Here is a 13,030-nt window from a genome sequence, read left to right on the forward strand (position 1 = left end):
ACAAATAAATCTTTTTTAAAAAAGTACATTTTAGTGGTCGTGCTGTTCCCCTTGTTCAGCAATTGTTTCTATTATTTCCACTGTACAGAGTACCCCTTTCTCCAACCCCAAAACATGCATTACATGCATTTACAGTCATTACTGGTGCCTGTTTACCAAAGCACACTCCACTTCAGCCTCTTACTGAAAAAAAAAGGAAAAGGAAAGACAAAAGCTCAATATATGTTTAGCACTACAGAAAAATATGAATATTAAAGATGAATTCACTTTAAGGCCAAGTTAAAATTGTTTTTTTTTTTTTAAAAAACCAACTGGTGATATTGAAGCATCAAAACTAAATATTTAGAAATCTGTAAAGTAAAACAAAACAAACAAAACCCAAAGATCTCCCAGTGGATTCCCAAATTTAGCTCTCTTTGTTTTACTAAAATCAATGAATAAACAATAGTCTGTAAGATCTTTATAAATAGACATGCAAGTATAACTTTAGAATTAAATGCATTAATTCCACTAATTAAATTTAATTAGAGAAATTTAAATGTTTCACAATTACCATAATTGTGCATAACTATAAGAGAACAGTGAGGAATGCTGGATTCCAATATACATGATTTTATACAAAATAGATGGTAGTCATTTAATATTTAATGTTTTGTGTTTTAAAGTAAAACTGTCAAATCTGTGCAATAAATGAAAATTAACTGGTTAAAAAGTCTACTCAGGTCTTCTAAGTTGCTAAGGGTCTTACTTTATTGTAGATATTTGTAAGATTGGGAAAGATATTTAATGGCATTTTTTAGTTTTTGAAAAAAGATCATTTATCTCTAAGGCAGAAAGAAAGGGGAGGAGGGGAGAATCGATCCATCTTCCATCTTCTGTTTTACTCCCAAATGGCTTCAACAGCCAAGGCCGGGGCAGGCCCAAACTAGGAGCCTGGAACTCCATCCTGATCTCCCACATATGCAGGGACCCAGGTAGTTAGGCCATCTTCCACTGTTTTCCCAGACACATTAGTGGGAAGCTGGATTGGAAGAGGATCAACTGGGACTCAAACCAGCACTCAAAATGGATGCCAGCATTGCAGATGGCGGCTTAACCCACTGCACCACAGTGCTAGCCCTTTAGCAGCACTTTTAATGTCATTTAGCAGTAATATGAAGTACCCAAATATATTAATCCATCACGTCTGATGGAATAAGGACATAAACCTCAGCCATTCCCTCTCATTGCTCAAAAGAGATAAACTTTGGAATGTATTCCTTGCCCTTGAAACTCAACTGAGTCTTACACCCTATTGCCTTCATACCCCACCCCTTAGAGCCACCTGAAAGACCAGTTGCTCTGAACACCTGAAAGACCATTCCAGGAATTCGCCTCTGCCTGCTGCCCCCTACCCACCCCCGTCCCCAGCCCTCCTAAAATAAAAATAGGCCTGGTCCCTGGGGGTCAGGGCCTCCATGTTCCATCACGGGCACGTGGGCAGGTAAGTCACCCACCTCTACAGATTTATTTTCTCTGAATAAATTTGGTCTGGCTGTAAATTTGTACACTGCCTCCTCTCTATTCTGAATCCCTTTTCCTAACATTTTGGTGCACTGTGTAAGGAGGCACCAATCTGCTTCTCTTTTCCTAATATTTTTTTTTGGTGCCTTGTGTGAGGAGACACCAATCTTCAACTTTTTTCCTAACAACGTCCAGTTCCAAATTACTCACTATTTGAAATGGGTCTCATAACATTAAAAAAAAAAATGTATACCCCCTAAATATGATACTTCAGCTGGGAAGTAAATCCTGCATGAACTTACTTAATGGTCTTTGCTAAGAAAATCTTTAACTCTCTGTTTCTCCCTCTCTTACAGTAATTCTGCTTTTCAAATAAATAGATAAATCTTTTTTTTAAAAAAAAAAAAAAAGGTCGGGCATTTTGGCACAGAGGGTTAAAGCTTCTACCTGCAGTGCTGGTTCGAGTTCCAGCTGCTCCATTTCCAATCTAGCTCCCGACTAATGCAACTGGGAAGGCAGAGGTTGATGGCCCAAGTAGTTGGACCCTTGCAACCCACTGGTAGACCCAGATGGAGTGCCATGCTTCTGGCCCAGCCCTGAAATCAGCAGATGGAAGATGTGGGGGAGCGGGGAGGGTTGGGGGTGAGTGTGTTTGTGGGTGTGTCTGTAACACTTTCAAATAAACAAATCTTTAATAATAAAATAAAAAAAGAAAAGAAAACCTTTGAGGCCTAAAGGCAATGAGAAACAAAACATATCTATAATCTTATGCTCCCACCCTAACACCAATATTATCTTAATCCTATAAAGTATTTATTTGGTACTCAGCTATTTACTGTCCTGAACTGTTATTTGAAGAGTCTGTGTCTATATGTCATGTCTTTCTAGTAAGACATTTTTTCCTTTCCTTCAGCTCCTAAATAGTATTAAGTGTTGAATGTATTAATATAGGGGGCTGGCGCTGTACTGTAGTGGGGTAAAGCTACCACCTGCAATGCCGGCATCCCATATGGACACCAGTTCAAGTCCCAGCTGCTCCACTTCAGATCCAGCTCTCTGCTATGGCCTGGGAATGTACTAGAAGATGGTCCAAGTCCTTGGGCCTCTATACCCGCGTGGGAGACTCAGAAGAAGTTCCTGGCTCCTGGCTTCGGATCACCAAACCTCCAGCTGTTGAGGCCATCTAGGGAGTGAACCATCAGAAGGAAGATACCTTTCTCTTTCTCTCTCTCTCTCTCTCTCTCTCTCTCTCTCTCTCTCTTTTCCTCTCTAACTCTGCCTTTCAAGTAACAAAAATACTTTTAAAATAGAATTTATTAATATAAACCATTATCTCTATAGACACAGGTGAGTTTCTTATGGTAATTTCAGATACCAACAACCTCCCTCATAAAGAGAAAAACTATGTACTAAAATCTGAGCTTTGCTTCTCAGCAATCAGTATATTTAAAATAAATTCCTTCAAAGCAAGATCTGGGCCATAATGCATCTTCATATTTTCTGTCCTTAGCAGAGAAGTTAAGAAAATTATTGATATCTCAGAATATTTTTAAAGGAATAAGCGAATTCATGATTTATTTTTATAAATAATGGTTTATAGTTTTTACCTATTGATAAATTTTAAGTCATCAATAACTTTGAAATTTACAGGAGACTATTTTCTCAAATGGTAAATGTTTAAACCCATGGGCTTAAAAATAATACTGCAAGCAAGGCGATGTGGCACAACGGGTTAAGCTGCTGCCTGCGATGCCTACATCCCATATGTGGCTGGCTTGAGTACTGGCTGCTCCACTTCTGATCCAGCTCCCTGCTAATGTACCTGGGAAAGCAGCAGATGATGGCTCTAGTGCTTAGGCCCCTGCCACCCACACCAGAAACTCTGATGGGTTTCTAAGCTCCTGAATTTGATCTGGCTCAGCCCAGACTGTTACAGCCATTTGAGGAGTGAACCAGTAGATGGAAGACTTCTCTTTCTATCTCTCCCCCTCTCTCTGTAATTACAGCAAAGGCATTTTAACCTATGCAATTTGGAAGTAACAACCATGAATACTGTAAAACACTTTTAAAATCATTCATTTATAACACTATTACTTTGTCTTATTGCCTCCAGTGTTATTCTTTAAATTTATATCAGAAATGCTTGCCGGCGCCGTGGCTCACTAGGCTAATCCTCCGCCTAGCGGCGCCGGCACACCGGGTTCTAGTCCCTGTTGGGGCGCCGGATTCTGTCCCGGTTGCCCCTCTTCCAGGCCAGCTCTCTGCTGTGGCCAGGGAGTGCAGTGGAGGATGGCCCAGGTGCTTGGGCCCTGCACCCCATGGGAGACCAGGAAAAGCACCTGGCTCCTGGCTCCTGCCATCGGATCAGCGCGGTGCGCCGGCCGCGGCGGCCATTGGAGGGTGAACCAATGGTAAAGGAAGACCTTTCTCTCTGTCTCTCTCTCACTGTCCACTCTGCCTGTTAAAAAATAAAAAAATAAATAAATAAAAAAATAAACTAAAAAAAAGAAATGCTTAAATGTGATATAAAATTCATGGTATATTATTACTTACAATCAAAAGGATAGGTGTAATGACAAACCAGCTAGCTCTCCACCACAGCCAGAATATCCACCTCTTTGCACCAATCATCATTTCTATATCTTCAATAAACCTGTTCCCTCCTAAAGAAAACATAAAATATGCATTGAGGCCTTGCTCACATTTTTCTCCAATAATCATGTGACACAAATTATCTTTCTGTGTAACTACAACAATGAAGTATACATCTGCAACTATATGCTCTTCCAAATGTATTTTGTACAGTTTATTATATTTTACAATTATAATAACATAATTATGTTAGCATAATGAATGAAAAGGAATGATGCTAAACTATTTAAATAAGACTGGTTGAAAATTCTATAGTTATTATTTACCATAAATCCAGATGATTCCTACTATTTCCAGTATAGCTGCAATCAAAATGCCCCATCCAGCACAGAAGTGGTCAATCAGAAGAACCCAATATATTCCAGCCTACCAAAAAAAAATCAATTACTTCAAAGTATAATTTAATTACTTTATTATTTATATATTAAAATTGAATCTATTAATTGAATTTAATCTTCACATCTAATCTTTAGTTTCACTTATGCTAAAATGCGAATGTGGGTATTGCAAATGTAAACAAAAATGTGGCTCTAATATCTCAAAAACTTTTTATTCCATACTGAGTCACTGGGGGAAAAATAAGCATTTACAATAGTTGATTGTCAAAATCGTATGCAATGTCTTATGTTCTGTAGCAGCTGCCAAGTAACTGGTAGTCTCTATTTAAAATCAATAACCTTATTTTAATTGGGAAAATTGTCTATTACTGAGCTTCTTCCTTGGAAAAGTATAATTACTCACAAGGTTATAATAAGGAAAAATAAGCTGAAACTCAAAAACCCTGATCCAAGTTGAATTTTGGAGTGTCAGTAAACATCCTTCTAAGACAAGGTTTCCTAACTTGAATTATAAAATGTGTTTCAACTAATATTTTGTCTATGGGAAGAAAAACTGTAGTATACCTGAGTCACACAGACGAGACCAAGGAGAAACAAAACCAAGCAGCAACCCAAAGTTATGGGACCGCGCATTTTCTTCATCAGTTTGGGAAATAAATCCTGGATCGTTGTTGTAATAGTTTCTTCAGAAGAAAAAGGGGGGGGGGGGGGCATGTTATCAGTCAACTCCTTTGCCAATTCAGATAATCACAGACTTCAACCTTTGTTAAGCAAATTTGTAATATATGTTCAGAATGTACTCTCAGCCCTGCTCCTTGCTTTTAAAAACTGATAGTCTTTTCTATTAGCAGTCAGCACTTCTGGTGCTGATGAAATTGAAATACAGTTCCATTTGTTGCTTTTAGTCTGTTTTATAAAGTTTTTCATTGACAGCAACTACAAGGTCTCTGGGGCTGAAGTAGTTCAAAAGAGGGTTGTAGGAAATATAGCAATCTATTTAGGTCTTTTTCTGCTAAATGATATTGCTTTTAATGTAAAACAAAATTGTGAAGTGGTACAAAGGGTACCCATATGTTCCCACACCCAGCTTCCCCTATTGTTAACATCTCATATTGGTATATTAGTAACAGTCTATAGAGGGTTTAAATCAAAGGAATACTGAATACATAGTAGGGATACAGATGAACTTCAGTATAAGAAATAAAACTGTTCATTAACTAGAGAACTGGCTACAAATATAAGGACATATGAAGGGAAGGACTAAGAAATAGAGATTAGAAATTGAGATTTTCAAGGGCTTTGAAAGTTAACCAGAGGAATCATCCCATAGAGTAAACTATGCAAATGTATTATTTAAGAGTGACATGATGAAAATTGTTTCAGAGGCTGACACTGTGGTGTAGTAGGTTAAACATCTGCCTGTAGAGCCAGCATCCCATATGGGTGCTGGTTTGAGTTCTGGCTGCTCCACTTCTGATCCAGCTCCCTGCTGATGGCCTGGGAAAGCAGTGGAAGATAAACTCAAGTCCTTGGGCCCCTGCACCCATGTGGAAGACCCACAAGAAGCTCCTGGCTCCTGGCTTCAGATAGGCCCAGCTCCGGCCATTGCAGCCATTTGGGGGAGTGAACCAGTGGATGGAAGCCTTTCTCTCTCTCTATCTCTCCCCCCCACTCTGTAACCATGCCTCTCAAGTAAATAAATAAATCTATTAAAAACAGAAAATTGTTTCAGAATTCCTAGTCACGTATCTTAGAGGACATTGCTATGTGTACATCAAGACATGTATAAGGATAGGCACTTCAGCAGTGTGTATAATAAAAAAATTGGAATCCAAATGCTTATTTTTATTGCAACAAATAGATTGTGAATTAACTAGATCTATTTGTATTTATCAACGTGGATTGATAATACATGGAAAAAAACAACCATCAGGATATGAAAGAAAATTCATATTTAGAGTCTGCTTGTTAGTTATATATAAAATACAAACAAATATGGACTGAACAATATGCACAATCCAGAGCAATGGCTTCTTCTAGGAAAAAAATCAATTGTTTTAGGGAAACACAGAGAACTTCAAATTCATCTTTAATAGTTTATTTTTTTAAAAAAAATATGTGGACCCAGCTCCCTGGCTACAGCCTGGGAAAGCAGTAGAAGATGGCCCAAGTACTTGGGCCCCTGCACCCACGTGGGAGACCCAGAAGAAGCTCCTGGCTCCTGGCTTCAGCACAGTTCTGGCCGAACTCTGAGTTTCAAATAAATAATAAATGAAACTTTTTAAAAAACTATAATAAAGCCAAGTATAAAAAATATTAATTTTTTTCCTCTTGAAGGTCAGGTACATGGATACTTTGTACTTTTCCATATTTAAAATTTAAGTTGAGAAATCAGCATTGTGGCCTAACAGGTAAAGTCACTGCCTGTGACACCAGCATCTCATGCGGGTATGGGTTTGAGTCCCAGCTGCTCCACTTCCAATCCAGCTCCCTGATAATGGCCTGGGAAAGCAGTGAAAGATGGTCCAATGGCTTGGGCCACTGCCAGCCACATGAGAGATCCTGAAAAAGCTAATGGAGAGTGAAGCAGTGGAGGGGAGTGCTCTCTCTGTCTCAAATAAATAAAATACATCTTGAAAAATAAACTTTTGAATTTAAAAATTATTCAGAAAGAGCATTCTGGAGTAACTGCTAGCGGAGTTGTTAGGGGTAAGAAAACAAGCATGCTTTTGAGCAGAGGAACCATGGGGGATATGAAACACTGGAGATGTTACTTACCAATGGAAGCAAATTGAGAATCCAGGCCCAAAGTTAAAAGCATGAAGAAAAATAATATGGACCAAAATGGGGCGCCTGGGAGCTGGGCTAGAGCTTCTGGATAGGCAATGAATGCCAAATCAAAACCTAAGAAAATGTATGGTATTCTAAATTAGTTGTTAAAAAAATTCACATTTTTTGGAAATTTTCAAAATAATAGAAATAACTCCTTTTATTTTAGCACTGCAATCCATGACATATGTTAACAAGTAACTTATTTTCACTTTTTAAAAAACATGTATTTATTTATTTGAAAGGCAGAGTTACAGAGGAAGAAGGAGAGGGGGATGGGGGAGAGGGAGAGAGAGAGAGAGAGAGAGTGAGAGAAAGAGAGCCCTTCCATCCACTGGTTCACACCCCAAATGGCCGAAATGGCTGAGGCTGAGCCAGGTGGAAGACTGGAGCCTGGAGCTTCTTCTAGGTCTCCCATGGGGATTCAGGGGCCCAGGGACTTGGGCCATCTTCTACTGCTTTCCCAGGTGCATTCGCAGGGAGCTAGATCAGAAGTGGAGCAGCCAGAACTCAAATCTGTGCCCATATGGGATGCTGGTATCATAGGCAGCAGCTTAACCCACTATGCCACAGTGCCAGCCCCACTCACTTTTACTTTTAAAAATATTAAGAGTGGGAATGTGAGAGGGAGGAGGAAGGGTTAGAGTGTGTGGAGGGGGGGTGTCACAATGTTCCTAAATCTTTATATATGAAATACATGAAACTTGTATAACTTAAATAAAATTTTAAAAAATGTTTTTACAATGTGATAATGTGAACATGTTACATGAATTAAGCTAGTGAGATAATTTATAAATGACATATTTCTCACATTAGAAATTTAAACTATTTTAGAGGGTTTTGTTTGATTTCATTTTATTAAGATAGATCAACAGGGGCTGGCATTATGTCACAGCAGGTTAGGACAGTGCCTATGATGGTGGCATCCTGTATGGGCAGCAGTTCAAGTCCCAGCAGCTCCACTTCAGATTCAGTTCCCTACTAATGTACCTGGGAAAGCAGCGGAAGGTGGCTCAAGTGCTTGGGCTCCTGCACTCATGTTGCAGACCCAGATGAAGCTCCTGGCTCTTGGCTTCAGTCTGGCCTAGCCTTGGCAATGCAGCCATTTGGGGCATGAACCACAAATGGAAGATCTCTCTCTCTCTCTCTCTCTCTCTCTCATGCTCTCACTTTCTCTGTGATTCTGCCTTTAATATAAATAAATAAATCCTTAAAAAAGATTGATGAAGAAAGACAACTGTCTTAAACTCCAAAAATCTAAATTAGCCCACCTAATCTTAACCTAAATTTCAAACAGAAACATTTATAGAACTGACAATTTAGTCTTCAACCTTCTCTCCAGATGTTCACCCAGAATCTCCATAAGTAGTGCCATTTTTGCCAGTATATGGCTTCCTGAAATATTGCATGTAATACAACTATAGATTGCATCATATTTTCTATTTGATGTTACTTTTAGAGATGCTTGTTATTTGGTTCAACTTTCATTTTGTGATGCATAGATTTAAGTATTTTAATGTTCCCTAATCTCCGAAAGAGCTGACATAGGATTCATGAAAATTAGCTTCTAGTCTGGCTTCTCTATTACTTGCTAAATATAGAAAATTTCTGTGCACCAGTCCCTCATCTGTAAATGAGGAGCTGGACACTCAGTGATCTCCAAGGTCCCTTCTAGTCCTGACAATCTGTACTCATTCATCCTTATTTCTAACAAAGAATGTCATAATAAAAATTTAATGAGGAATTTCTACTTAAAAGACCTATAGGGTTCTTTTCCCAAGACTCTTTAGCCAGATAACTAAACATTCCTAGCTTATATGTTTAAAGATAGGAGGTTCTTTAATTACATTTCTTTAAAGCTGGAAACAGCTCAACACTTAAAGCTCCTTAAATCTTTTGAGTCTCTATATGATACTAGTGGTTGAAAAATTCAGACCCATTGCTATATTTTACATAGGCAAATTCGTGTATACATTGTCTCTTTCTTTCACAATGCATGGGGAGTGATTAGCATGAAGCCCCAAACTTGTAATTGTGCAGTAAGTGGATCATATTAAGGACTAAGCAAATTCAGAAAAACAGCATGTCTCCTTAAAAAGTTGTCCCCAAAAGCATTCTTATTAACCCAAATTATCTAAGAATTTGTACATTATTAAGATAAATTAAACAAGATGAAATGAGAAAGGAAGCAGAATAACCTAAGTCATAAGTGTATTAAGTAAATTGCTATAAACTATGTAAGAGTTTCATAAGTGAACTACATTGAATTAAATGAAGTTGATAATATGTACCTGATTTTACAACTTGAGAGACTTCCTTTCCAGATATATGAGCCATGTGTCCCAATATAGAAAAAATAGCAAATCCAGCAAACACACTAGTTAGGCAGTTTGTCAAACAAACTACAATGGCATCAGAGTAGCAGTTATTATTGAACTTATTGTAAGATGATAGAGCAACTAAGCCACCCCAAGCTACTGACAGGGAATAAAATATCTGAGTAGCAGCATCTTTCCAAACCTATAAGAGAAAATAATTTACTATTTTAAAACAATACCCTTAATTTTTCATTTGTATAAAATATTTCACATACAGATGTATATATGTTAAAAATAACAATGAATTGAACACCCATGTAACCACTACCAAGCTTAGGAAATAAAATGTTACCAGCCTTTTCACCTTTACACCCTCCAGTGGTAAATGCCATTCTGACTTTTGTGTTTATCATTGCCTTTTCTTTATATTTAACTTTGCATGTATTTGAATTCATATAAAAGGCATCTTAAGACATGTAAATTTACACAATTTGCTTTTCTAAAATTCAGCATGTGGGGCTGGCACTGTGGTGCAGTAGATTAAAATTCTACTTGCAGGGCCAGCACTGTGGTGCAGTGAGTTAAAGCCCTGGCCTAAAGCAACGGCATTCCGTATAGGCCCCGGTTCTAGTCCTGGCTGCTCCACTTCTGATCCAGCTCTCTGCTATGGCCTAGGAAAGCAGTGGAAGATGGCCCAAGTCCTTGCACCCCTGCACCCGTATGGGAGACCCATAAGTTCCCGGCTCCTGGCTTCGCATCAGCACAGCTCCAGCCATTGCGGCCATCTGGGAAGTGAACCAGCAGATAGAAGACCTCTCTCTCTGTCTACCTCTCTCTGTAACTCTGTCTTTCAAATAAATAAAATAAATCTTAAAAAAAAAAAAGACTCCACTTGCAACTTCAGCCGACTTGAGTCCTGGCTTATGATCCAGCTTCCTACTAATGAACATAGGAAGGCAGTGGACGGTGGCCCAGGTACTTGGGCCCCTGCCACCCATGTCAGAGACCATGATGGAATTCCTGGCTCCTGGCTTAAACCTGGCCCAGGCTTGTCACTGCAGCCATTTGGAGAGTGAACTAGAAGATGGAAGATCTCTCTCTTTCTCTGATTAAAGACAGGAGCCTGGAACTACATCCAGGTCTCCCAAGTGATGGCAGAGGACAAATATTTGTGTCATCATATACTTCTTTCTCAGGCACATTATCACAGAACTGGATGGGAAGGAGAGCAGCCAGGACTCATATGGGATGCCAGTGTCACAGGTGACGGAATAACTTGCTGTGCCACAATGCCAGTCAGACTTCATAATATGATCCAAGCTGTGGCTATGAAATATGAATTTTGATTTTCTCAATTACTTAAAAGGATTAGTACCTTTTGCTGTGTTTTTTGTTTCCATAGGATTTTTTTCTGTGAAATTTGCCTTTTGTCAGTTTATTTCTTAGAGTTATTTGTCTTATTTCCAAGAATATTTTATGCAATTTGGAGTCTAATCCTTTGTCTATTATACATGTTGAATTTTTTCTCCCAATGTTTTTTTTTTTTTCACTTTGACATTATGTTGTTTGATGAACCAAAGTTTTTGTTGGCTAATATAGCTAAAGGCATCCATCTTTGCTTATATAAGCAGATACTTTCCTTGATCTCTGGTACCTAAAAATTTCCTTGTCCCAAGGTTACAAAGATACTATTCTATATTTTCTTCTGAAAGATTTAAGGTTTTTGCCTATATTGCTAAATATTCAATTCACTTGAAATTGATAATAATATCAATATGTATTTTTTTTTTTTTTTTTTTTTTTTTTTTTTTTTTGTGACAGGCAGAGTGGACAGTGAGAGAGAGAGACAGAGAGAGAAAGGTCTTCCTTTTGCCGTTGGTTCACCCTCCAATGGCCGCCGCTGCAGCCGGCGCACCGCGCTGATCCTGGCAGGAGCCAGGAGCCAGGTGCTTTTCCTGGTCTCCCATGGGGTGCAGGGCCCAAGCACCTGGGCCATCCTCCACTGCACTCCCTGGCCATAGCAGAGAGCTGGCCTGGAAGAGGGGCAACCGGGACAGAATCCGGCGCCCCAACCGGGACTAGAACCCGGTGTGCCGGCGCCGCAAGGTGGAGGATTAGCCTATTGAGCCACGGCGCCGGCTATGAAATTGATAATAATATCAATATGTATTAAGATATGGAATTTTCTTTTCTTTTAAAGATTTTATTTATTTATTTGACAGGTAGAGTTAGAGACAGTGAGAGAGAGAGAGACAGAGAGAAAGGTCTTCTCTCTGTCGGTCCACTCACCAAATGGCCTAAACGGCCGGAGCTATGCTGATCTGAAGCCAGGAGCCAGGAGCTTCCTCCCGGTCTCCTATGCGGGTGCAGGGGCCCAAGGACCTGGGCCACCCTCCACTGCTTTCCCAGGCCACAGCAGAGAGCTGGACTGGAAGAGGAGCAACCGGGAACAGAACTGGTGCCCATATGGGATGCCGGTGCAACAGCCAGAGGATTAACCTAGTGTGCCACGGCGCCAGGCCCCAAGATGTGGAATTTTCAATTCATGTTATTTCCAGATGGGATTATCAGTGTTTCAAGGATAACTGATATGATCAATTATATCATTTAGATATCGATTCAATATGAATTATATCAATTGTATAGTCTGTCCTTTTCCCAACTGACCTGCTTTGCAATCTCTGCCACATATCAAGCTCCATTTGCTTGTGAATCTATTTCTAAGATCTGTCTTCTGTTCCACTGTGGTGTGTGGAACACACACACACACACACATATACATATATGCATATATACATTATACATATATATTATATATATAATGCTAGCACTACATTATTTTAACTACAAGAGCATTGTTTCATATCTTGTAGGACAAACTCTCCAAACACCTTCCTCAGATATGGTAGGGTTTATCGGCTTTTTTGTCTCATACAAATTTTAGGCTTACTTTTCAAGTTCCACAGTAAACTGTATAAGGAATTTGACTGGAATTCTACTGACTCTTCATTTCCATTTTGTAACAACAGAAGCACTTTAATCCTTAACAAGCCTAGTGCTAGACATTTTTTTGCAGAATTGTGATACATTTAAGCACCTTTTAAATCATCTTGTTCCCTTATTCCTTGCTATTTTTTAAAAAATTTAATTAACATGCAATATTCGTACACCTGTAAGGGGAACAGTAAAATTTAAACACATGAACACAGCATGAACTGAACAAATAAGTTGATCAGTATTCCTGCCTCCCCACCCTTCCTCATGTTTAAAGCCTCCCAGCTCATAACTTCCAGTTGTTTATATAGTACATATTATATTATTGAGAACGACAGTCACCCCACTGTGCTGTGGAACACTAGAACTTGGTACTTCTTTTTTTAAGATTTATTT

At 39.0% G+C, this 13,030-nt stretch overlaps 1 protein-coding gene across 2 annotated transcripts in view; it reads right to left on the bottom strand.

Moving 5' to 3' along the window:
* Positions 1–13,030, bottom strand: part of SLC6A14 (solute carrier family 6 member 14) — a 156,043-nt gene that overhangs the window by 13,790 nt on the left and 129,223 nt on the right. For both annotated transcript variants that reach the window (XM_089324660.1, XM_089324659.1), the window contains 5 exons: positions 9,614–9,842; positions 7,272–7,397; positions 5,058–5,176; positions 4,422–4,521; positions 4,057–4,166 (listed from right to left, as the gene is read on the bottom strand). In XM_089324660.1, the coding sequence (XP_089180786.1) occupies positions 4,057–4,166; positions 4,422–4,521; positions 5,058–5,176; positions 7,272–7,397; positions 9,614–9,842 (684 nt within the window). The remainder of the gene's footprint in view (positions 1–4,056; positions 4,167–4,421; positions 4,522–5,057; positions 5,177–7,271; positions 7,398–9,613; positions 9,843–13,030) is intronic.

The sequence above is a fragment of the Oryctolagus cuniculus genome, chromosome X, assembly GCF_051225735.1.
Source record: "Oryctolagus cuniculus isolate XC-2025 breed Fujian yellow rabbit chromosome X, ASM5122573v1, whole genome shotgun sequence".
NCBI classification, from domain to species: Eukaryota; Metazoa; Chordata; class Mammalia; order Lagomorpha; family Leporidae; genus Oryctolagus; species Oryctolagus cuniculus.